General features: G+C 31.9%; 4 protein-coding genes and 1 non-coding gene across 5 annotated transcripts; 1 reads left to right on the forward strand and 4 right to left on the reverse strand.

Annotated features, from left to right (window-relative positions):
* Positions 1 to 4,022: 4,022 nt before the first annotated feature.
* LOC114176290 (protein POLLENLESS 3-LIKE 2) lies at positions 4,023 to 6,377 on the reverse strand. Its single transcript, XM_028061274.1, has 4 exons — positions 6,043 to 6,377; positions 5,716 to 5,928; positions 5,317 to 5,472; positions 4,023 to 5,214 (listed from the first exon to the last, which is right to left on the reverse strand). Exons 1-4 carry the CDS (start codon positions 6,208 to 6,210, stop codon positions 4,261 to 4,263), a joined length of 1,491 nt encoding a protein of 496 aa, XP_027917075.1. The 5' UTR covers positions 6,211 to 6,377; the 3' UTR covers positions 4,023 to 4,260.
* Positions 6,378 to 8,194: 1,817 nt separating this feature from the next.
* LOC114176753 lies at positions 8,195 to 10,320 on the reverse strand. Its single transcript, XM_028061894.1, has 3 exons — positions 10,175 to 10,320; positions 8,793 to 8,906; positions 8,195 to 8,601 (listed from the first exon to the last, which is right to left on the reverse strand). Exons 1-3 carry the CDS (start codon positions 10,199 to 10,201, stop codon positions 8,470 to 8,472), a joined length of 273 nt encoding a protein of 90 aa, XP_027917695.1. The 5' UTR covers positions 10,202 to 10,320; the 3' UTR covers positions 8,195 to 8,469.
* A 13-nt stretch (positions 10,321 to 10,333) lies between these two features.
* On the forward strand, positions 10,334 to 10,407 carry TRNAI-AAU. The gene has a single exon. It is a non-coding gene; the product is annotated as a tRNA-Ile (tRNA).
* A 5,608-nt stretch (positions 10,408 to 16,015) lies between these two features.
* LOC114178850 (proteasome subunit alpha type-7) lies at positions 16,016 to 19,163 on the reverse strand. The gene is made up of 3 exons (XM_028064972.1): positions 18,866 to 19,163; positions 18,328 to 18,742; positions 16,016 to 16,465 (listed from the first exon to the last, which is right to left on the reverse strand). Exons 1-3 carry the CDS (start codon positions 19,036 to 19,038, stop codon positions 16,304 to 16,306), a joined length of 750 nt encoding a protein of 249 aa, XP_027920773.1. The 5' UTR covers positions 19,039 to 19,163; the 3' UTR covers positions 16,016 to 16,303.
* Positions 19,164 to 20,184: 1,021 nt separating this feature from the next.
* On the reverse strand, positions 20,185 to 26,062 carry LOC114179023 (histidine kinase 1-like). Its single transcript, XM_028065210.1, has 13 exons — positions 25,871 to 26,062; positions 25,471 to 25,704; positions 24,590 to 25,381; positions 24,161 to 24,408; positions 23,776 to 23,935; positions 23,498 to 23,624; positions 23,307 to 23,396; positions 22,736 to 22,930; positions 22,548 to 22,617; positions 22,281 to 22,323; positions 22,033 to 22,173; positions 20,815 to 21,957; positions 20,185 to 20,736 (listed from the first exon to the last, which is right to left on the reverse strand). Exons 1-13 carry the CDS (start codon positions 26,060 to 26,062, stop codon positions 20,521 to 20,523), a joined length of 3,651 nt encoding a protein of 1,216 aa, XP_027921011.1. The 3' UTR covers positions 20,185 to 20,520.
* Between the last annotated feature and the right edge of the window lie 1,022 nt (positions 26,063 to 27,084).

Below are 27,084 nucleotides of genomic sequence, written 5' to 3' on the forward strand. Positions count from 1 at the left end.
TATTTTGTAGTTTTAGGGATTTTTTTTTGGTATTTGGGTTTTGATTTCTAATTTAGGGAAAGTAATCATTCTTTTTCGTAGATGGTGATGTTGAGACAATAATAATTATGAGACAATAGGCTTGGATGGCGTTAGGTTACAAATTTTTTTTTTTGCATGATTTGCTGATTCCTTAAGTGTTGAAAAATTGGATTAGGTTCCTATGTCTTTTTTGTTGTTGTTATAATTGAAAGTCCTCTAGTCTTTATTTTGGTAATCTTCAACCCCTTCGATTTGGTGATCCTTTTGAGATTTTGCTTTTGTAATTCTTGTTGCTTTATTCACAGCCATACCTATAGTTACATGGGAAATGTTTCCTTCATGGCTTGAGGATCCAAGAAACCCAAGAGTACTAGTCTCTTCTCATCTTTGACCATTTATTTAAACATGCTTAATTGTTTGTGCTTACAAGTTCAAGAAATATCAATATTTTATATTTTATTGTGAAAATGATATCCTCCAAATCCTGAACTTTGTAATTTGATTATTTGATATTATTTCTTCTACACCAGCTCTGATAGCAAATATTGGAGGTGTTTTTTACTTTTTAGTTGAATTATTTGAATAAAAATTTGTCGCCTTTGCACATACATGATGTCACACATTTTTAGTACCATATTCTTATAATTCATCTCCCAATTGTGTTTTTCATTGCAGGTTGATGTTGATAACATTTTACAATTGACTATAGAGAATTGATTGTTGCAACATTGCATTTAAAAAAGGTTTACAGAGAAGATCATTTAGGTGCAACTTTTTCATTTTTTGATAGAAGTGGAAGCGACTATATCACTCAAGATGAGCTTGAAAAGGCTTATGAAGAATTTCATATTAAGAATGTACATATGTTTGAGGAAATGATATAATAAGTTGATCAAAACAATGTGAGTACATTTTACTGTACCATAAATAATGTTTGGCATCTAATAAATGAAATCATAATTCTTAAAAGAATAATGTACTTAAGATTCTAAGTAAGTGTAATCCTTATCTCGTGGACTATGTGTAGTTTAAATATTCATGGATTTCCTTAAATTTGTCTAATTATATGTAGTTATTGAATTTAGAGTTATTAACTAAAGCCCTTAATATATTTATTTAATCCTTAGAGGAGTAGAATTATACGTAGGTTTGAAGTGTTGTGATGATACATAGTTTTTTTCTTAATTTAAGTTATTTAATCTTAAATTGTCAAGTTCCAAATTAGTCTTAAATTGTCTAATCCATATATATAACCAATCTAAAGGTTCTATTTATGATGCTTCTTTTGTTTGTGCATAAAAGGGAGTTGAGTCCTTTGCATATGATGGAGAATTATGATGTGCGTTTCCTTATACACATTATTTTAGTGTATTTGACCTGGGTCATATGTCCATAGGGGTTTATAAAACAATCAGTGGGTTGTGTGTTTTCTCATGCTGTGAAATACAAATGATGTGGAAAACACTTGAAAATATTTCTAATTTTTAAGTACCATACACTTTGTCATTAATCGGCAAATGCAGTACAAGTTTTTGCACACAAGATTACCCAAATGAAGATGCACAATTTATTTCAAACTGTACTTTAGCTGAGTCACATGTCCATGTGGGTTTATATAAATTTAATGGGTTGTGGATTCCCCATTATGAGAAATACAAATGATGTAGAAAAAACACTTGAAAATATTTCGAATATTTAAGTAACATACACATTGACATTAAGTGGCAAACGCAACACAAGTTTTGGCGCATAAGGTTAATCAAATCAAGATGAAAAATTTATTTCAAAGTGTAATTGACCTGGGTCACATGTACATGGAGGTTTATAAAAATTTAGTGGGTTTTTGTGTTTCCCCACGTTGTGAAATACAAATCATGTGGAAAAAACACTAGAAAATATTTCCAATTTTTAAGTAACATACACATTATCATTAAATGGCAAACGCAATACAAATGTTTACACACAAGGTTAACCATATCAAGATGAACATTTTATTTCAAAGTGTATTTGACTTGGACCACATGTCCTTGGGGGTTTATAAAAATTTAGTGGGTTTGTGTTTTTTTCCATGTTGTGAAATAGAAATGATGTGGAAAAAACACTAGAAAATATTTTCTCTTTTTAAGTACCATACACTTTGTCATTAAGTGGCAAACACAATACAAGTTTTAGCACATAGGGTTAACCAAATCAAGATGAATAATGACAAATAATTATGTGGTAGTTTTTTTAAGTTGACATGAACTAATTAAAAAAGAAACAATCAAATGTGTTCCAAAAACAAAGTTCCAAATATATTTTCCAAAGTATTAGGTACCAAACATAGAGTAATTATCTGGCAAATGTAATACTGTTTTTTTCATAATTATAATAAATAAGTGGTTAACTACCTTGGATACCTTATGAACAACTTTTACAAGGTCAAACTTGAATGATATTTAGAAAATGTGTAGGCTTGGACTCATGCAATTGGGAAAAAATTAATTTAAAACATATATATTAACTATTTTCCCAAGTATTAGGTATCAAACATAGAGTGTTAACTATATTTTCAATATCAATATGTTTAACTTGTTGTGCAAAAACTATAACTGTGTTTGCCACTTAATTATAACATTTTTGATACATAATCATTGGAAATATTTTGGTGTTTTTTTTTTTGCACGTGATTTTAATTTAAATCATGGGAAAACCCACAACCTTTATTGGATTCCACATGGACTTGTCTCTCACCTCAAATACATTGTGAAATATATTGTCAATATAAATCTGTTTAACTTGTTGTGCAAAAACTCTAATTGTGTTTGTCCCTTAATTACAATGTGTTTGGTACATAGTTGTTGGAAATATTTTGGAATTTTTTTGTACATGATTTTAGTTTCACATCATGGGGAAACCCACACCCGACAACTTTGTTGAATTCCACATGGACTTGTCACCCACTTCAAATTCAGTGTGAATTATATTTTCAATATGAATATGTTTAACTTGTCTTGCAAAAACTATAATTGTGTTTGCCACTTAATTATACATTTTTGGTACATAGTTATTGGAAATATTTTAGAGTTTTTCTTGCACATGATGTTAATTTCACATCATAGGGGAAACCCACACCTCACAACCTTTGTTAGATTCCACATGGACTTGTCACCCACCTCAAATACAATGTAAAATATATTGTCAATATGAATCTGGAATCTGTTTAATTTATTATGCAAAAATTCTAATTGTGTTTGCCACTTAATTACAATGTGTTTAGTACATATTTATTGGAAATATTTTGGAGTTTTTTTTTTCACATCATTTTAATTGCATATCACAAGGAAACCCACACCCCAGGACTTGAGCTACCATATTTGGATGACTAACAAGGGGATTCTCATTTAACTGGTTTGTTTTTGTCTTTTTAAGGAGTTTAACAAAGTATACATAGAGGACCAAAGACAGGTCCAAAAACAGTACTTCGTAGAAAAACCTAAAAAAAAAGAGTACGAAGAAAAAGGAAAAGTTATCAATAATATCTTCCAAACAGAAATCAAAAGCACAATCCATAAAACAACACATCAAACTCTATCGAGAACCAATGCGAGAGAAACATAAAACAACTTTATAGGAACGAGTATGGAAGAGAAGCATAGAAAGAACTTAGAAAATTTGGAAGAAGCGCGCGCGAGAGAGAGAGAGTGGAGCGTGAAAGTTAAAAAGCAAAATTAAGGAAAGGCAATTGGGCAAAGTATTTCTTCCTTTCCTAGCGTGAAAAATTTTATTAAAATAAAATAAAAAATTAGAACTACTTAAATGTGACAGCCAGCTCAGCTTTGTTAAAAAGTTTGTCAAATTTTGTTTGTCAAATAATCGTTTTCCTATTACTTATATTACTTAACGCTTTTCAATACATTTTAAAGTCTAGTAAAATTATATAGCACCTAGAATATATGGATCCCATGTTGCAAAATCACAAGTGGATCATTGAAGGCAGAAAAAAAAAAACAGAAATAACCTTTTACGAATGGAAAAGTGATATAAATTTATTAAGTCAATGATGTGCCTTGTTTACAAGGCAATTAAACAAATAAACAGATAGTAAGAAATGATTCCATGCCGAAAGTCATGAAGCTATTCCTATCCCTCTACAGAAAGATGGATGATGAAGTTAAACAACAAGTGGAGAGCAAGATCATCTCCAACCTAAAAACACTATGTTGATTCATTATTCATTAGACTAAAAATTTTTTCACTTCAGGCTCTAGGACTCAGAGATAGCGTGATATCCTTAAAAACCTTAAGCCTCTTGTCATTGTTATTCCTCTGCAAAATTCTGCTTGTCTCAGTAGTAGCTTTATTATCATTGGAGGGTCCCAAAATTGCAGCAAGAATGGCCTCTTCAAAGTCATCATCATCAGGTAACAGATCTGTTAACTTGTTCTTCTCACCATCCTCTGATGACAGCCTTCTTGTTTTGTTCTCTGGCACTGACACCTCTAATTCCACTTGCAACTTGTTGCTGCTGTTGCTGCTGCTGCTGTCCTTCACATCACTAACTATTCTCATGGATCCTGCAGCTTTTCCAGACCTTGTTCTCTTAAGGGTCTCAGAGAATTGGTTCTCAAATGGTTCTCTCAGCATGGATTTTGATGCATAGAAGGGTGGAGCTGCAACATTCAGTGAGTTCCCCAACATGGTAACACTTTGTTTGTTGGTAGAACTAGTAGTGGTAGCTTTAGGGGGTGGCAGTGCTGTGTGATTTTTGGTGATTATGTTGGAGTTGATGTTCTCATCAGCAAAATCATCTTGAATTCTGGCTGAATTTGTTGCTGCTGGCAAGGTTGTGTGGTGGTCCTTGCAAGGCTGGGGTTGCCATATTGATGAAGAACCTAAAAAGGCCTCAAAGAGCCTGCTTTGTTCAATCCTATCAACTCCCTTATTCATCATCTCAGATTCAAGGTCTTTCAGCATCTGCTGTGCCCTTTCATAGGCTTTCAAGTGAGAATCTGAGCCTCTAGGGCCATCCATAACTGCAGGCTTTACACGGTACAGTGTCTCTTTTGCCTCACCAATTCTTCCTTGCTTCATCAAACAAATGCCCAGATTGCACATCTTATTGTTGTCAGGAGCAATAGATAGCGCCCGGCGATAAGCCTCTTCTGCTTCAATGTAGTTGTTCTGCTGCATCAGTGCCCATCCCAAGTTTCCCTACATTGAAACAAGTCCAATTCAGTTCCATAAAGTACAAATTCTATTCTATTCTTTCCATAAGTCCATCACCGAAAAGACACAAGTGAAAACTATTCTTACCAGCAATCTCGTGGCTTCTTGTTCCACAGAAACTTGAAACTTCTTCCCTTGAGATCTTGCTGTCTTTGTGCGCTTACCATTGAATGCCAACCCTTGTTGAATTAAGTACAACTTGTGCTTCAAGAGGGCTATTTGGTCATCAAGTCTTCCACATCTCTGTTAAGACAAAGTGAAAATTTTGTTGTTCAGTATTGATAGTCATATAAGTATTAGTTTCTAAGTGATGCATAAGTATTTCTATTCATAATAGTTTCTATAGACAAGCTGGATTACTAAACACAAATTTGATGAAAATGACAGCAACTTAACCAACCAGTCAAATATATTATACACATGACAATCCAATTAAAAGCTTTTACAACAAAAGAACATAAAACTTGGTCGGTTAGGGTGACTTACCTTGTAAAGATCCAAGAGGATGTTATCAAGAGATTCTTGGGCTTGATCGGAACATCTACTTCGAAGAGATTTAATGGCTTCAATGGCTTCTCCAGCCCGATTTTGCTGCTTCATGACAATAGCCATATCTTTCAAAGCACTGTCCACTCTATCTCCCGCATTAATGGCTGCCCAAAACAGCGGAATTGCTTTCTCCGGATCCTTATCCACCAACTGAAACCCACAAAAGAAAAAAAAAAAAAGCTTTTCAACACTTGAACAAAACAAAAAAGAAAACCCAGAAGGGAATGGACGGACCATGTACATTGCAACAACAAAAAAAGTTACCTGAACATTTTTTGCTCTGACATAAGGAGTGTCGCCAACTGGGACCTTATGAGTGATATGGAAGGACTCAGAGCGCGTTCTGAGAACTGCTCCGAGAGGCTTCGCAGGAGAAGAAGGTGCAGATTTGGAGGGTCTGAAACCCGGAGGAACATTCCACATGTCTTGCATTGTGATGTGAGAAATGATAATAGAAGTTTGAAACTTTGTGGATCCGATGTTTCTTCTGCAAGAGAAGAACAAATCGGACAGTGCTTTGAAAGAGTAAAGAGAAGCTACGGTGAAAGCGAAGAAGATTGAAGAAGAAGATTGAAAGAAATAAGGGAAGGATGTGCTGTGGGGAAGAATGTGACCGTTTTAAATTTCTGAAAAAAAAGTAGCCGTTGAGAGATTGGGAGAAGTAGCCGTTACTTAGGGTGAAATTGGGGTTTTTCTATTTATACATCCCATTTATTAAATTCAACTTTATTCTCTCTCTCTTTTAAACTATTTCTTACTACCAGATGTAAGAAAAGAAATAATATCCCCTGATACTATGTATAAGATAGGATCAGATATACTTTTTAGTTTTAGTTTATGTAATTTTGACCCTAATTTTTTAGGCCTTTTATAATTTAAAAAATCAATTTTAAAATTTTCTAGTATTCAAGGTTAAGAATAATAACGAAACAAATCATAGCTCAGGGCAACATTAATAAGGCAAAAATAGAAAAAGACATCACATTGTTATGTCTATGTGTAACTAAAAACTACTTAGTTGTCTGTATTTCTATCCCAACATGTAATACAAACTAAACTCTGCGCGAAATAGTACAATTTTATATATATATATATATATATATATATATATATATATATATATATATATATATATATATAATTAATATTGACAATAATATAACATAAATATTTAATTAAAAACACACATATAATTCAGGTATACAAATTAAATTAGCTGGGCTAATAAAAAGTTTTATTCATTTTTTCTTTTAAATAAGTTTTATAATTTTAATATACACGTAGAATTTGTAATAAATAAATAAATGGAACTTTAAAATTTTGTAGATTTTTTTTATGATATATTTTTCTTTAATGGGGTTATTTCATTATTAAAGAATTAAAACTTGAACTACTTAATTAATAGATACAATCACAATCATTCATAAAAATATACTTCTTTTTTCTCTAGTTTAAAAATACTCATTAACTTCCTACTAAAGAAAGACTTATATATATATTTATTTTATTTATATTTGCATTAAAGCCCATAAATATACTAATAAGCTAAAAGGTTTAATAGAAATATTTTATAACTATTTATTTATTTATTCTATATCAAAAATTATTTCAAAAAAATCTACCTTTTCATATTTTATTAGAAAGTGATTTATAAAAAGGATACTTTTTATATTGTTAATACATAATAATTAAACCATTCATTTTTTTCATTGATAACCTTTTAATTTCTATATTATAAAATTTAATTTTTGTTTGTGATTTTATTAATATGCTATTTTTAAATAAATAAATAAAAAATCTCTTTATTCAAAATATAGAAAATGGATATCACTTGTTAGAAATATAAAAAAGAAAAATATTTATTTATAAACTTGATTAAAGATAAGTACCATTATGTTAAAAGAATAAATAAACTTATCCATTTTTAAACTAAAATAGGTATAAATATTGTTTATCATATCGTTCACAGATGCATATTAAAAAAAATGATTTATCATGTTATACTCTAGCAATCCAGTGCAAAATCATCTAAACCATTTTTGTCTTCTCCTACATAATGACTATCTAAAATGCTTGATTATTAAATACATATTTCAAAATTCAAAAAGGCATAAAACTTGGAAAAAAATTGAAAAAACTAAAAGATACTTCCATAAATTTTAAAAAAAATCAAAAGCATATCTTAACAGTCTCATTCTTCATATTAATCACAGTCTGAATTCAAACTTATAAAATTCAATGATGCTCTTTCTCCCAAAATATCACTAAAGTCATATTTCATCTTCAATGCTCAATTAAGACTGGTCTAATCCTCCCAAAAATAAGGTTTATATCTTGCAGAAAGATATATATATATATATATATATATATATATATATATATATATATATGAAAGAATAAATTCAACAAGATAAGCTTACATGGAGTGAAGACATGCATCTACTTATTGATAGATATTTTGGTGCAAAGATACAAACTACAATAAAGTAGAATCACTTAAAACGACAATTACTGACTAAAGTAACTAAATTTAAACCATACTACAGCAAACATGAAGTTGAAATGAGTGAACTTGATAATCTATAGCCATTGCATAGATGAGTATAGCATCATAATCATAATATATGGGATGGGAGAAGAGAGTGATTTAATCTAGACACCAGATGCCACACAACCCAAACAAAAACATGGTCATAGTGCACGGAAACTGTCTCCTCTGTCAAGTCTTGCTGTTCCTGTGCTTGATGACTCACCCATTGGATCAGGAGATGCTGCATTCTGTGGTGATTCCCTATTTAGAGAAGAAGGCATACCCGATATCTCCTGAAAAATGTTGTGTGATGCCCATAAAAGGTTATATAAAAAGTATGGATCAAACAAAAATAAGGCAAATAACAAAAGGATGCATCTACATGCTGCCGTATGACAAAACATGTAATATAACTGAGAAAATAACATAAATATGTTATGACAAAACATGTAAATGAGAAAATAACATAAATATGTTCTTCTACCTTCATCAGATGAAGTCTTAAATTGAATGGTCGAATCTTGCATCCAATACATGCCAGAGCAAATCTTGAATAATGAAACAGCACATCAGCAGAAGCTTGCTTATTATCTTCTGTCTGAAATAAAGTTCACTTTTTTTTCAAATAAATGATTTGGAGAACATGAGTATATACATAATCCTATCTACATTTAGGGACAAATCTAAGTTCCATCGGAAGGAAACAAAAATGATGTTTTGTCTAAATCACTCAACTGCAGACAAAATTGAATTTAAGAAACCAATGTTAAAACAAGATATTGTATGAAAGATGTGAAATCAAACCACTATCCTCACTGTGTCTCTGATTCATTGTGTATGACAACTATAAATACACAATGAACAAAGAACCATGTATCACATATCATTGATGGCTAGATAAGTGTATTGTCCTGCCTATGCGCATGTTGAGGAAGTCAGTTAAGACAATAGAAGAACCCATCCGTCAAACACAAAATTCCAATCAGTAACAGTCACTGAACTTTTGATAAGTCTCTAAGTGACCATTGGGTGTAGTTACAGACAAGGTGTATGGATTTCTTCACATGAATAGAATCATCAAATATGAAATGAGAAAGCAATGCAAATCTTAATCAGAACAACCAAACAAAAATGACCTCAATTTGTCTTTCAACAGGGAGCACCACTAATTCCTAAAAGTGCAAAACCTTTTGAAAATAATACCACAAGTTGATCTGCCTTCAAATTTGAGTCTATAATAACCTGAATTGAATCCATAACCTTAAATATGAGTCTATAATAACCTGAATTGAATCCTAACCTTAAATATCACATAATTCAAGCAAAACCCTATCATACACATGATGCTGTTTTACATTGAATCTCCCCCCGACACACGTTTGAAAATCCTAAGTTGTTTTTGGATCTTCTAGTCGATGGAATTTTACCCAGGTAAAGATAACAGGATTTTGTACCTTGTTACTAAAATGCATCAACTTAAATTTTCAAAGCAAAATAGCAAAATCCTCACATAGTGATGATTTATCTGTGAGCAAAGGGATGAAAGCTACAACTTTTTCACATAAATCAATAGAATCTGGCCCAAGTAGAGACTTTCCAAGCAGATTTCAACATTAAACAGAGATGTAACCCGTGCGTTAAACAGTACGAGGATACAAGAACAATAAACAAATGAAAACAACAATAATAAAAAAAACAAACTTGATGACACCAACAAGCTCCTTTTAACATCGAAAGGTGAAACTTTACAGATTTTTATCAAAGGGTTTGGAAGATGGGAGAAAATTATTTGGGAGCGTGGTGACAAAAACGATTTAGAGCAGAAAAAAAAAATAAAAGGTAACTTTATTGGAGAAAGGAAATTACCTCGTTATCTTCTTTCGTTTCTTTCATGGTGTATGTCAATCTGACGAAGTGCCCGATCCTCCCTTCTCGCGAGTTTGATTGAAGGCACTGAGGGGACAAAGCGTTGTTCTGCGTAGATCTATCTATAGATATGTAAATGGCAAAATAATAACAATAACTGGCCTATTAGCTCAGTTGGTTAGAACGTCGTGCTAATAACGCGAAGGTCGCAGGTTCGAGACCTGCATAGGCCACTAAATTGTTTTGTTTAAATGTTCTTTTTATTTTTTTACTATATGGGCCAATGTTTTTGATATTTAGTATTATGGGTAAAAACGAGTGAGCAGTCACATTATGAGTACAGTAAATACAGAAACTCTAATTATTTTCAATGTTAATAAATTCAAGTAACTTCCTTGTTAAAGTATGATATATCAAAAAATATTGGTATGATCATTTTTAAACAATTAAAAAAAGACAGTATAAAAGGAATATAATTTTGCAAAATCTTAAATATAGCTTACATTCAAACTTTTATATACATCACTCTATTAAAAATTTAAATGGAAAAATGTAGAATTTTGAACTCAATATACACAAAGGAGGCAATTATGTGAAATCGTTAAAATGATGAAGAAAAGATAACAACACACTTGTGTACTAAAAGATCTTTATTTTATTGATTGTTCACTGTTGTTTCTCATTTTCATTAAAGTTGATGGGCTGGGATAGATAAGGGTATTCAATTTTGTTTTACCTTTTTTATCCATATTTTTTGTTTTTTTTTTAGTTCTTGATGATGGTGGAATTGAGTGAATTAAGGTTTTCATTTTTTTTATATTTATTCAGTCCTTAGGTTTTGGGTTATATAATATGAGAGAGAGTTTTATTATATAGGAATGTAATTCAGATTTAAAATCTACTCTCTTAGATATTGGATAAATTATTCATCATTCTATTATAAGAGGTGAAATTCATGTCATACATAGACATTAGCCCATGGAGATATTTTGAAGTTATTGAATTCATAAAAATTTGAAATACGAAGATATTTACAAGGTTAAATTGTGGTAGAAAGAGATAAATGAACAATTTGATAGCCTCACTATATTTGTTAATGGTACAAATGTTTGGATAATAAAATATAGTTGAAATTAATTGATTAGTTACTAACAATGTGAGAATAACAAAATATCTAGGTTGAGATAATAAAATAAATTCATAATTACATTGTAAAGGTTAAAAGGAACTTATACAATGAAAACAAAGACTTTGATGAAGAAAAATATCAAATAATATTATTTTTTCTTTGGGATTTAGTTTCATTGAGATTGAGTTTCATGATCTAATTTAAAGTAAAAACATCAAATAATATTCTTTTTTCTTTATTAAGAGTTCACATTAATGATCAAAATTATGATATTATGAATGATCAATTATGTACTTTATGTCTAAATAGACAATCAATTAGTTGTCTATTCTAATCTAAGTTCTAATATGATATCCAATGATTAGATACCCACAAATATGCAATGAATAATCAATAATTATCATGCAATTAAAGCAAGAATAGAACACAATATTCATAAGAGTCATGGAAAATAATTATACTAATTAATGAGATTCATAGAGGATTAAGAATGCATTACCGTGGATGAGGGAATTATCTACTCATAGGCATGCTATTGAAATTGAATGTCTCCATCCTTCATACTACTTCTATCTTTGAAGTGTAGAGATATCAAGTTTTTTTTTTCTCTCCCAGTGTTTGTTTGACCTATGTCAAATCATAAATTTATAGACTTTCATAACATAATTGGCTGGACCTTTAGATTTGATGTTAGTACTTGAATAAATGGTAAGAGATAATTCTTGATATATATCTTTTCATCTTTGGAGATTTCATATCTTTGAATTATTCTTCAATTATTCTGATATGTAATTTAAGTAACCAACTTTTTGGATATTTAATACATATTTTAAAATTATTTTTCAATTATTCTAACATGTAGTTTGAGTAACCAATTTCTTGGATATTTGATACGGTCGATAATCTTTGACTATCCAATATTTCACTAATCTCGTTAATAATCTTCTCAAATATCTGATATTTCCTTTTATTTGTAAAATATAATTCAGACATCTATTTTTTCACTTTTATTTAATAAAACTTAAAATATTAAACAAAATCCAAAAATAAAATAAAAATAAGATATAAAAATAAATAAAATAAAAACATGATAATATTGAAGTTGAGATATATTTTCTAAATGTTATTAAGGGTGATGCTAATCAAAAGTTGGAATTGGTTCACAATGTCCATTTCGATGACATTGAATAAAAGGACTTGCACATGGTTGGTTATTTTGGGGAAATTAAATTGTTGTTGCAAAGACAACTGGAGAAAAAATAGTCCCTAAACGAAAAAAAAAAATTACAACTCAAACAACCATAACTAAATTAACCAAAGGAGGAAAAGAAAAGGAAAATAGAAAACAAAGAAGTTTAATTGGATCTTAGAGTTCTAATGCTTGAGCTAGAAAAAAAGTTGTAATATTGATAAGCTACATTATGATTTTGATGTAGATAATGAAGAACGTGTGAACCTAAGATTTTAATAAAGTTGTTTAAAGAGAAAATGCTCAAAAAGTTCAAATGGTTAAGGTTGGAGAAAATTGAAGACTTACGTGTCCAATCATAGTTATCCAAGAGTTTTGAGAACCAAAATGCAACAACAAAATGAATAAAAAAGTTCTTACATTTTCCAATAACAATAGTTGTTATATAGACTTAAAATAAAGAAAGTTGAAGCTGATTTTTTAAGAACCCACTTGCTTATGCTAGTTTACTATTTTTAATCCACTTCGTTAAAATTGATGTTTGTTCACTATAATGATAGGGATTAGTCCATACTTTCAACAATGATGCTGGAAGAGATTAAAAAAATTTTGTTTGTGTCATCTTTATTACGATTTTAAAAAAATATTCCGTGAAGATAAAATTTATGAGAGTTTTAGGGGCTACATATGTACAACCGTTTGAAGAGAAGATAGCAAATAAAATGTTTAAACCTAATTTGATCATCTAATTTTATTCAATTTTTAAAATAGATTTTTAATTTTTTATTTGTTCAATTTATTCCTTCAACTTTTTTAAAATATTCAATTTACTAATTTTTGTTAGTCTAAATATTCATTTTTTTTTACATTTTTACATAAAAAAAACTCCTATTTAAACTTATAATATTTTAAAAATATTAAAAATGTAAATATAAAGTGACACTTCACATTAAAAATATTTGTCACATTAAACATTTAAAAATTACAACTGTCACTTTAAATTTACATTTTAATATTTTTAAAATATTATAAGTTTAAATAGGAGTTTTTTGATGTAAAAATGTAAAAAAAAATTGAATATTTAGGTGGAGTGATTTGATATATATTTTAAATTTAACATGTATATATAAGTTGTAATTAAATTTAATTACTAATTTAGTCTCAAATTGGAGAGGAACCAAATTGCTTTATTTGAAAAGAAGAAATGACCAACTTAAATCAAAATTATAAATAAGAAGACTAATCTGAAAACGAAAACAAGTACTGTCATGTGATAGTAGCATGACATGTGACACTGTACGGACACAGTGTTAATGTAAATTTAACGAAAAAGACCAAACTAAACATTTTTAAAAGATTGAAGGACTAAATTGAATAAATAAAAAGTTATAGGTCTTTTTGAAAATTTGAATAAAATTAGATGACCAAATTAAGTATTAAGTCAACAAAATATTAAATATTGTTACTTATGAGTGGTTGAACAATAATATTAAATCATGGTACATGCATAAATTTAGTTTATATTCTAAATTTGATGTAGAAATTAATAACATGTTAGAGTATTCCACAGAACAATTTTCTTTTTACTAAGGTAAGCCTTTAATCATTCTATTAGAATGGATTAGTATATAATGAAGATGTTTTCAACGATGAGGATAAAACTAAATAAGTATATGATGGTGGTATAATGCCTTAACCTTTAAAAAGGTTTGATAGAGAAGTAGCATGTTCTTTGTTTGTTGACGCAAGTTTATAGTGGATTTAAATGTCATGTTCTTGTAACTTTAGAAATATTAGTGAAATCTCACGTAAACATAATGTGAGAATATCCTAAATTTTGTTACAGAAGAAAATTTTATTTAAATGTTACGGTCCATTAATTTCTCAAATAAACGAGGAGCAAATGTTACCTACAACAAATGTAACTAATGAGAGAAATAATCTGTTGTGCATATAGATGACAACGGGCGAGGTGAGAACGTGTTTCATTATCCAATCTCCATCTCCATAAAAAATATTCATCTTCATTTTCATACCCAAATCCAACGGGTTTAAAACTTTTGTTACATCCACATCTCCACCAGATAATGTGTATATTTTCATACTCATACTCATACCTTTTTTTTTTGTTTCAATACTAATTAATTAATTTTTATAAAATAAATAAATAATTACGGTAAATGAAACATAATATTATCAAATTTTCTATATTAAAAGGATGATTGTTTCTATGATATCAAATATTTATATAAAAAAAATATAATTTATACATTTCAAATTAGAATACTAAATAAAATTTTATTAGAACCAAAACATTTATTAAATTTGCAAACATTAATGGAATCTAGTTATAAAATTTTAAAATATTTTAAAAAAAATATAAAAGGAAAACAAATATTCAAATTAAAATATATTTTAAATATTTGTTTACTTCAATTTTTTAAATTCTAATGAATCTATTCTTTATGCACTAATACAAATTATAATACATCACTTGATTAAAATCATGCAAAAAACAAATATTAAACTAGTAATAATAAAATTTTAACATAGATCTTGTATCTTTCGAACTTATATATATGTTGGATATGATAAAAAAATATGACAATTACATTAAATTTTTATATTATAGTAAATAAAATTTATTTATACAATTATACTGACAAAATTACAATATAACTGATAATGAGTTAGGAAAATAAACAACAAATAAAAATATTAAAAAATTATCAAATGTGTGTCTTAGAAACAATTTAAGAGACTATTAAATAAAATTGCACAATGAAAAATAAATGTATAATGAAAAGATTAGGAATACTTTAAAAATCTAAGAAAACTTTTTAAATATAATAGTTGAGAACTAACAAAATAGTTTTATTAACACAAGATTTTTTCAAACAAAACAAAAATTAATAGAGTAAAAGATAATTTTTTTATATTACTTAATAAATGAAATGTTTATACTATTAACCACTTAAACTGAGAGAGTTAAACATTCTCATATGAAAAAAGAAAAATATACACTAAATAAACATATAAAAAATATAAATATTCAAATATGGAACATAAATTTTTTTTAATTAACATACCTCATTTGAGCATAATAAAATTACGATAAAATAAAAAATATATTAAAAATTTGATTAAATTTCATAATAAACCAAACAATTAAAAACATACACTCCCACTCACACAAGAAAATTACCGCATTTTGTTCTATGACCTACGTGACAACTAGGTACAGTTGATAGATGTTTTCAACGCATTACTTCCAATACTACAGAATATATATATATATATATATATATATATATAGATATAACAATTCACATGATTTAACCAGACTCTAATAACACAACTATTTCCATTTCACGTCATTAAAATTTCTTTTGGAGATGGAAATACACTTTCTTTCTTTTACACAATGGACATATATTGCCTGAATATTGTCGTATTGACTAGTATAAAGCACGAGTTCTTGCCAATGAAAATGTTGTGGATCATGGTGTATCACCCGACTCAATTTGAACTTGAATAATAATAGCATGCAATTAATTTGACCAATACTATATCATATGGCAGTACCCAAAAACAGCAAAGAATTCAATTTTAAGTTAGGCCAACATCTAGCAAGAACAGTTCACGAGTTAAACAAAAGTAACATAAATCTTGTCTTCTCCTTAGAAATGGTATTTGCAGCCTCAACAACCGTTTTCTCTGTTTCAATCTCAGACACAATGTCATCAATTTTAGCTCCAGCGAGTACAGCCACAACCTAGCAAGAACACTGCGTAACAAACTAAATAGAAAATCATGTCTCCTTCGGAGGGGCTTTCTTCGCAGCCTCAGCAGCTGCTTTCTCTGCTTCGATCTCAGCAACGATGGCATCAATTTCAGCTTCCTCCAGTTGACGCAGACCATTCTCCTTAGTCATCACAGCAACTTCTATATTCTTCCCTCCACTCTCAACAACCTAATCACATACCATGTCAAATAAAAATCACAAAGTGAAGCGCAAAAAACCATGTTCCGAATGCATAAAAAACTATTAAAAGATAGTAATAACACTAATACTCTGTAAATATGCAACTGGAATAGGCAGAACTACTCGATCTATTTCAGAGTTCGATTGAACAGGCCAATTTACTACTCTCAGATTTATCAACTTGCTCTGACAATATTTGTGTGGAAATCATTATGTTACGCAGCCCAAAATTTTGCATTTTAAGTGGCAAAAGACACACATCGTACATAAAGGCTTTGAATGCAAACTAGTCATGCATAGATGTACATTTACTTCAATAATAAAAAAAACTCTAATAAAAAAGAACCAGTCTGCAGCACTGAAAACGTCAGTCTTCAATGGGAAAATATTGCCCCAATCCCTTTCCCAAGTATGCAAAACACTAACCAAAAATAGGACTAGTCAAGAATTCTGGGCCTAGGGCACAAAAAATACAAAAACAATAAACACATGGAAATTCCAAGATTTTTTTTTCAATTTAAGTAAAATTAATTAGTTAAGTGCTCATTGAAGCAATATATGGTTATACCATTAACCAATCTTACAACATTTTTAACCATTTATTTGGTTGATTGTTCCCAAACAATAAATATTTTACTAGAAATACCTAAATTGTAATTCTGCGGAAAACAATAAGAGAATTAAGTGCCAAGTATTGTGAAATACAGCAACATAAGCTTCACTTTAGGTTGCAGACTATCCTAGAACATCTAGAACTGATCTAAATGACATATACTAGTGTCCTAATAATTTTACTTATCAGTTAAGATGAAGTTAGCTAGCCTCTATGCAAAAACAATTCGTAAGACGGAAGAAAAAGTGCATCTTAAGTACAATAATATCCTCATTCCTTCCAACTGTCTGCCCTAGCTCTCATCTTTTATTTTATACTCAAATTTTCAAACGAAAAGCTTTTCAACTAAGTGGAACAAGTACCACATAAATGTATTAAAAAGTCGTCTTGTTTTTCATATATTCATATATTGGTTTGGCTTACATTCCTACACACAATTACAGAAGGTCATTGTAATAGATCAATGCAAAAAGAATCTGAAAGATATAAACTATTATATTAGATATCTGAGAAGTTATCATGAAATTCCACAAAAGTGTTATTTTAGTGAATTAAAATGAATTTGATGGTTCAAGTTGAGGTTGAATGATATACTTATTTGCATAAAGTATTAATAATGTACCAGATAGCTTACAGACATGTATCAACAAAGTTTAGGTAAGAATGAGTCACATGCTAAAACATGGTTTATGTTTACAACTATAAAACATCAATCAGTGCATAAGATTCGTCTTTTAATCTTACTCAACGATAAATATTCCAAAAGAATAGTGCTATATATGCGTTACATAACAACTCCTATGACTATATTAGCTATTGATTTTTAGAATGAAGCTGGGTATACATCAAGAATCAAAAAGAGAGACAAAGTCTATGTGTGAACATCCAGTCTAATCTAGTGAAAATGTTACTTCAACTCAACTGCCCAATACATTAGAAGGCATATCAAACTCAAGACAACTAGATAGCTTTTGATAGAAAGGTTTGAACAAGATAGAGCATAGCATATTGATTTTGTTCTGTTTCGATACATTTTAAAAAATACAATGGAATTGAACATAAGGTTAAAAATTCGTATGTTATGATTCCAATAAAAAGGTAGAAGCAAAGAGAACACATCAGGGTAGACCATTCCAAAGGCTGAACAAGCAAAATGCAAGGCAAAAGTTTCTAGACAAACAACAAAATCAGGAAGGCAGGTATTCATTAACAAACAAAAAGCCAAAATGAAACTCACTTCAAGCAATGCACGAATAGCCAATTTGACAGTCTCCTGCCCAGAGGTCTCCTTGTAATTCTTCTCCAGAAACTCCCGAATCGAATTCGAGTTTCGGCCGGTGGCGTTCGCCTTCCACGCGGAAAACGTGCCAGAAGGGTCCGTTTGGTACAGTGAAGGGGCGCCAGTGTAGGGATCAAACCCAACAATGAGGGTGGAAAGCCCAAACGGTCGCACACCACCACTCTGCGTGTACTTCTGCTGAAGCCCCGCGATGTAACGGGTGATATACTCAACAGTAACGGGATCCTCGACGGTGAGCCTGTGACTCTGACACTCCACACGTGCCCGGTTTATGAGCACACGTGCGTCGGCCTTCAGCCCCGCGCAGGCAAGCGCAATGTGATCATCGAGATTCACAATCTTCCTCACCGTCCTGCGAAACGACACAGAGTCAATTAGGAAGTAAGTCAAGTCTAGTTTGAAACGACGTCGTTGTCTCGGTGATCCCTAATCGAAGGGAAAGGGATCTGAAAGAAAAGGGGAATTGGAAGGGAACCTGGAGTCTTGGAGTTTGGCAGTGGATTTCTTCTCGACGCCGAGGACGACGTTGTCGGTACCTCGGACGCCGACGGCGGCGTTACCTTTGCGGACGGCTTCGAGGGCGTACTCGACCTGGAAGAGGTGGCCGTCGGGGGAGAACACCGTGATTGCTCGATCGTACCTCGCCATTTTGCCGTGCTTTGTGTTTGCTACTTAGTTTTACTTCTGGGTTGGGATTTGTAGTTCTCTCCGTGCCTCTCTATTCAAGCTTTTTGCTTTGGTGAAGAGAGTAAAGAACACGAAATCGAACAAAGTGCAGCTGCTTAGGCAACAAGTAGAGTAGTAACGTGTTGGGCTGACATTGGGCCTGGCCATGGAACCACATCACCTACTTTACTAGTCCCACCACGGTTTTGCTAACTCACCATCCAATATTTTAATGAACTTTTTCATACCACACTACTTTTTATCACACACAACGTAAACATATTCTATTCATACAAAACGTAATAATGCTATTACTAAACAATATCAAAATCCACAGAAAATAAGTGTAATAATAGATGAGGATAAATACATTATATGCTCCTTCTACAACAAAGATATCCAATATTTTTTTATTATCTTTTCCCCTCTCGTTTCAAACTATCAAGAGGTTTAGAAACATATCTGCACTATTTATATTCTTCAAATATAATTCGTTACGAACTCAAATATCACTTTATTAGTGAAAAATAGTAGAAGGTGAATGGTTAAATAGTGTTTATAATTTTTTTTGCACTTATAAAACTTTTAGTCTAAATATATATGAAAGCTTCTTAAAGAGTCACAAGACAAAGAGAAACACAACTTTTTATAGTTTATCTCAACCATGAAAATTGTGTCCTAATCTTCTTCACCAATCAACCAAGTTATGCTAACTCTTGACAAAGTGTAAGATATATTCATTAGCTATTTTTATGTAACCAAAATATCTTTTTGTTCTCCAAAAAACAAATCAACTATTCTTTTAGTAGCAGTTTTTTCAAAATTTGACACTTCCAATATGAAAGGTTGTCTAACTATTTTCAACATCTTTAAAAGACAAATGAAAATATGATTATTCCATCTAAGTTAGACAAATGAAAATGACAATAAGTTCTCGAAGACTAAATCTAAGAAAATTATTGTGTGTAGAAATAGAATGTGGTACATATAATGACTGCTTAAATCTCTGTTAAAATCTTGTACATTATCAGCCAATAGCTGGTCCCAACAGGTGGCAAAATGGTAGAGATGACAAATCTAAGAGCACACGCGGCTAAATAAGGAGAAAATCAGAATTTAACTAAAATGTGAAACCAATGAAAAATTGATGATTAACCAAATTTTATGTTGATTGCATACTTCAAAGCTCATAGTTGAGCTTTCATATATAAAAGAAATAGGTAAACAGATAAGGTAATATACAGACAAAATGTTCTTTCTTGTACAAAATGCTGTCACATTGTCATAGAATTTGGCCTTCTCTGTATGGTTAAAGAAAGAAAGAGTAACAAGTCTCAGTCCTTTGCTGTACAAATTAGTTAATTCAGGAAAATTGGATTACGTTTCTGGAATTCTTATGTTATGCCATGATTCTCGATGTTTAAGACAAGCCTTTATTAGCTTCGTTACAGCATCAAACAAAAGTCAGAATGTTCTTCTTGTGAGTGAAAGAATGGTGGACTCCATCAGTTTGAAGTCAATTGGCTTTGTTAAATAAGCATCCATGCCAACCTCCAAGCACTTGGCTTCATCACATGACATTGCATGAGCTGTAAGAGCAACAATTGGAATGTGCAAACCAGTTCCCACTTCTGATTTCCTGATTGCTTTTGTTGCCTCATACCCATCCATCTTTGGCATCTGTTATATTTTACACACAAGAGAAGGAATTGGAACATGAAAAGTTGAAATAGATTATGAAATTGCAACAAATTTTACCTGACAATCCATTAGGATCAAGTCATATGGTGGGCTACTGAGAATCTCAGTTTGAGATGATCTTGTGTTTCTTTCTTTCATGATAGACTCCCTTCTACAATCTTCAACACCAGGCATGCCATTCAGAGCATCCACTGCTTGTTGTCCATCACCTACAGCTACAACAATGGCTCCCATTTTCTCAAGCATTATGGTTGCAACCCTTTGAATCACTGGTGTATCTTCTGCAAGCAATATCCTCAGCCCTTCAAGAGATTTTTTTCCACTCACCGTTCTGCTCGAGCTACTGCCACTTCTTGTTTCTCCATATTCAGAATCTTCACCTTCAGTGCCTAGTGGTTGTTTAGTGGAGGATGATTTTGGTGTGACATTGTTAGAGTTGAGGCTGCTCTCACACAACTCTTCCTTCCAAGGATTATTATCTTCCTTATATCCATTTGCTAATCCAGCTAAGTTATTTATCTTGTGTTGTGATGATGATTCAGATCTCACTTCCTTCTCTCTTTGTTTATCCCCACTTTCACGAACAGGATTAGAACCTCCCGTTTCAGAAATGTCAGAACCATCTGAGCTTGCAACATCACATTGAGTGTAATCAATCTCAAGACTCTCATGCAAATAACCCTCTTTCACTGTAGCTCTTGGAGTAGTCATGTTTTTCTTTTGTAGCTCATCACTTCTTTCCTTTGTAATGGTTTCCAAAATATGAAGCATTTTTGTTTTGTAGAGGGGTTTGTTCACTGTCAGTGTATGTCCTTTCCTGCAAAGCTCCATCTTTATGGTATTGGAGGAGTCATGATTTAGTATCCACACGAATTTCGCTCTCCCAAAGTATCTGTGAAGGAAATTGAGTTGTTCCTTCCATATATCTGTGCTCAAGTCAAGTAGTTCAATGTCAACAGCAATCACAAAAACTGGGTTCCTCATTTCCTGTATGCTCAGCAGTTTCGACTTTAAATTTTCATGCACCGAATAATTTGCATCGAAACCATTATTATGAGCTGAACTTCTAGCATGAAAGAGTACCCTAAGAATTTGTGTTAATCCATTCCATTCTGATGCCTCCATAGACACTACCCCATTTTTCTGTAACCACTTAGATGTAACAGATCTACCCATACTGCCATGTAGTGCAAGAAGTACCTGCACTGACACATTTTATTTCATGTCCTGCTTATTATCTTTGTAGTCACTCAAAGCCAAGTTGATTCTACTCACCACTAAGCCTTTGTTAGCAAAATCTACTTGACAATGTTGTTCTGTGGCATCCAGGGGTGCACTCAGACGCAAGTATAATCGCATCAGTGTTCCTGGGCCATCCTTTTTCACAACCTTGATTTCTCCACCCATCTTGTTAACCTACCACCACAGATTAATAGAGATAAAATGAAAATGTACGCAACTTTCCCTAAAAATAAAGTTCTTCTTGGCTCGAGTGGAGGTTTACATATTAAGGTCTTACTCACCAAGGTTCTGACAATGCAAAGACCAAGACCCGTGCCTCCATGCCTGAAACGAGTAAAGGTTTCAGAACTATTGAATTTTCAGTGCATAACATTTAAAAGTGGTTGGGTTCAAGTCATCAATTATTGCTGTATATGTGTTCAAATTAATTTGAGAGTTCAATAGCAATCTCATATGACTGAGATAATGAGGCCATGCTAATATGATAGCTAAAATGTAAGTTTTAGCACATTTATATGTTGTCTTTGTTAAAATTTCAAGTCACTTACAGTCTAGTAGTTGATGGATCAGCTTGCTCAAAGCTTTCAAACACGGATTCCCATTTACTTGGATCAATACCTATGAAGGGGATGCATGTGAATATAAGATAGCCATATACATGTCAAACATATTTCTTTTGCCACACAAAAGCGATGGTTTTCACCACTGTTTTTCCAGTCAAGTTTTTGAAACATACCACAGCCTGTGTCATCAACTTCAAACCAAAGTACTATTTTGTTATCTCTGTTGGAAGTCCTCTGTGCATGGTTTTCATGTTGTTTTGCTCTGTTCTTCCGTGAACACCGTGATTTCTTCTGCTCTAGTGGAAAATTTGTATCATCACTGCAAGCATTTGGGTTTTCACACCATCCTCTCAGAATAATGTGACCGGCTGTAATTCATTTGAAAGAGTTAATATTAGTCTTATGAGTTTCAGTACTTCGTTGATACATAGTAATTGAACCATTTGTTAAATCTCTGAAATTCTTAGAAACATGTTAATGAGTGATGGTTGCAAATAGCTGATTATTAGGATAAAAATATTTTGAATGTCTCCATGTTGATTGGCATATTTTTTATTTTCTTGTTTTAGACAGTTCGAACGTTACAAACAGATGTGGTAGGAATGTACTAGATGTGATCGTAATCAATAAAACAATTTCTTTTCCTTGCATAATTCAATCTTACAATGATGATATGAACACAAGTTTTCTTTTCTACAACCACTACTGTTTTGAAACTTTATACAAGAAAAAAGTTTGACTTACATAGAGTAAACTTAATCGAGTTGTTGATCAAATTCGCAAAAATTTGAACTACCCTAGCAGAATCACCTCCAACTAGCTTTGGCATATCATCTGCAGCAAATTAACCATGCATCAGACACTTCTTGTGATGATTTCTTATCTCATGCTTTTCAGTAAAATTAAACTCTTAATCAGAGAAACAAGACACATACCAGACAAGTCTAGAACAGTCTCTACATTGTGGTTAATGCACTGCACAGAAAACATATCTACAAGCCCTTCAAGTTCACGCCCCAAATCAAATTCTGCATCTTCTAGGACCAATTTTCCAGATTCCACCTATTTTCTATAAAATATTAGAAGTCTTTCTTGAAAGATTGCAGCTTTGCAGCAATGGTAAGAGAATTTTGCATTAGAATCCATTTCAGTAATTGATGTTAGTGTGGAATAAACGTTCTTGAACAAAAGGGTTGTTATTAGCAGCTCATACCTTGCTTAGGTCCAAGATGTTATTAAGTAGACGAAGCAGGGCAGTTGAACATTTTCTTATTTGAGTAACTGTTGCACATTGCTCATTTGTGAGACGGTCATCGGATATAAGAATGTCGAGTAACCCGATTACTGCTGCCATTGGTGTCCTCAATTCATGACTGTAATGCACCCAAGAAAAAGCTATTTAAGCACATTTGTGAACACACAAAAAGGAAGGATTTTGTCATACATGTGAACCAAATGGCACACACTAGTAATCTGGGTCACAGGCATGTTACTAATTCTCTTTCATGGAAATGAACATGTTTTTGTTTAGAGTAGCTTGTGTACAGGGTATTTATACTGTCTTGTTTACTTATATACGTGTTCTCGGAAAAACCAACCTCATATTTGCAAGAAATTGACTTTTATAGTTGCTTGATGCCTCTGCCTTCCTTCTTGCTTCCAGGTGGCTGATCAGTTCTGCTCTTAGTTTCATTTCCTTTGATACTCCATTTGTCAGTATCAAAATGCAAACACATCCAATGACAATAATACACAATGATGCAGATATCAGAATAACCAATGTTTTGAAGGCTCTTTCATCTGCCTGCCCCATGATATGCTTTCTAGGTATGATGATTACACCCACCTGCACAAATTTCAAGTCAGTCAAAACAGTACTAAAGTAAATAGCAGCAGAAAAATTTCGTTGAATCTATATTTAGCAGAAATTGCAGTACTTGATCATCAATGGATCATTGTAAGATCTCACAACAAATGTTACACATAAGATCAGATAAAAAGAACACGTGCAGCTTCTTTAAATGTACCAGAGGAAGTCTCTTGAGGTTAAGGAAGAATGAGTCGATGTAATATTGCTGGGGACCTAGCTTGACATTCTCCACATGAAGTTCATGACTTTGAGGGAAATTGTTGCCATAGGTTTTCTGTAGCCACCGAGCTCCCTCTCTTATGACTTCATTTTCACAGTCAACAGCCATCATAAGCTTGGGAGGCTTTGTAGAATTTGACAGTAGAGGTGCATTTGTGGAAGTTGCAAGTAAGTAACCCTCTTGGGAGGTCAAATACATGTGACCACTGTGCAACTCAACCAGCTCTTTCATGAGCTGCCCCACGCTATAAAGTGCAGTTGTGACACCCACAACTGCAACAATGCTTTTATTTGAAGAGTCCCAAACTGGCAATGCCGCAGAAAGCAATGGTGAATCTGTAAACTTGCTAACAGCAACATGCCATGAAGCTACACCATCGGGTACTTGGGAGATTCCTGCTATATTGATCGAGTCTTCTGGTGCAATTGGCATCACTTTTCCAATCTTCTCTCCGCTGACAGGATCAAGCGGTTCCCGATACCAAATTGCAGACTTGTTTCCGTGAATGTCTTTGTCATTCCAAGCTTCGTTCGATGAAAGCGAATTGATCTCATTGTGGCCAGCCATGGAGTAATTTGTAAGATCAGAATATATGTAAAAGGTGTTGTTTTCCTTCAGGTCTCTGTGGAATGCTTGGACAAATCCATTCTTGTATTTGACAGTTATCGAATTCAGAGCTTTTTTACTGGCAAACAGTGCCCAAGTCACAGCTCTCATCGCGTCATACATCTGGCAAGAATTGAAAATAGAATCAAACATAAGAACAGCATAGCAGAAGTATAAACAATGGAAAAAAAAAAATGAACAGGTAACTCAACCTCAACTTGGTCTGCTTGAGTGGTGTGGCTTCTGATCACATACTGCGACAGCCTAACCTGAGCAGTAGTAATTTCAGAAGTAGAATTCAGAATGTTCCACATCCTCAAGATGGGGCGTTGCAGAAGTTCATAACGCAGGTCGTAAGCCAAACTGTTAAGAGATTTTGTTGTATAAATCTTTGTGAAATGCCATGTGAGGAAAGTGAGAAGACCAATCAAGATGGCTAGCATGGCCTGCACAAAGCAAGATAATAATAGCTTAGTCCAACAAATTCTGAGATCAAGCATAGTAACACAAAGGGTCAAATCTTTTAATCTGCACATCAACCATGTTGTAACTGCAGCTACAACACTCAATCAGAGACCAAAATCGTATTCATAAAGAGAAAAAGTAACTTACCATGATTGCTAAACGAACCACAAAGACACTGTAGTAGGATGAGAGACATTGAGTGCTGGCGTACTGGAATTCTTCCTTTTCCACATCCCTGTGGAAAATTCGTCTGCCTGTTGGCGTGGTGTTTTTTTTCCAGTAAGTGCAAAAACTCAAACTCTGTAATCTATCAAAAACGTGTCTGCACTTGGCAGCCATTGGTTACCTTGAACCAGGTGACCATACAGAAGTTTCAGAAGAGCTTTGGTGTTTGTTTGTGTTGGGTCACATGAAATCACTGTTATGTTACTTGAAGCAACTATGAGCATATAAAGTAGCACTTCAATTAAACTGTGGTGTGTGCTTGGTTGAGAAGGGAATAGCTTTTTCACGAACTTTGATTGGATAACACTTCGCAATTTATTTAAGTCCTCAACCTATCTAGGCTAAGATTGCGTACATCTATCCTTCCTAGACCCTCCTAGGTGGAAGTCTTGTCACCCTTTTAACACTTCTTTAATACTATCTATTATAAAGGAGATACAAAATTTAATTTACTTGTGAGGTTGGCTTAAGCTATTCAAAAAAATTTGGATCGAAACCTTTTACTTATTTTTCTTTCCCTTAGTTTCCTCAAATCGGACAAACAACTAGTTAGTTTCCATAATAAATTAAAGTTTAATTTTTATGTATTATCAGTAGTGTACAAAAATTTACATAATTATGTAATGAACAAATCATGTCCAATAAAACTTCTAAAATAACTATTCAAAAAACAAATTTTTATTCATTAACTTTGTAAGTGGCATACCATTTTAGTGGAAGTTTTAGTCTTCATCCATGTCACAAATGGTTTCAAAGGCTAATTGCTAATTTATATAGTTGAAAATCTCACATTGAACAAAAATAATATAAGTTATATTATATAAATAGATGCAAATTTTATTTTACGAGTCAATTTTGTTGAGTTGAGTTAGAGTTGTAGTCTATTTCTTAATATGATATTAAAGTCATTCAAAGTCTATCTTAGATAGATTTGTTGTTTATTGAACCTATTGTACTACCCTTATCACAAGATTTATTGTTTGTTAAACTTATCATACAAGAAGATTTATTCTTTATTGAACTTATTCGGTCATTACCATTCATTAATGTATAGTCTCACTATTTGAGATATATATATATATATATATATATATATATATATATATATATATATATATATATATATATATATATAT

The sequence above is a fragment of the Vigna unguiculata genome, chromosome 3 (assembly GCF_004118075.2).
Source record: "Vigna unguiculata cultivar IT97K-499-35 chromosome 3, ASM411807v1, whole genome shotgun sequence".
NCBI lineage: Eukaryota > Viridiplantae > Streptophyta > Magnoliopsida > Fabales > Fabaceae > Vigna > Vigna unguiculata.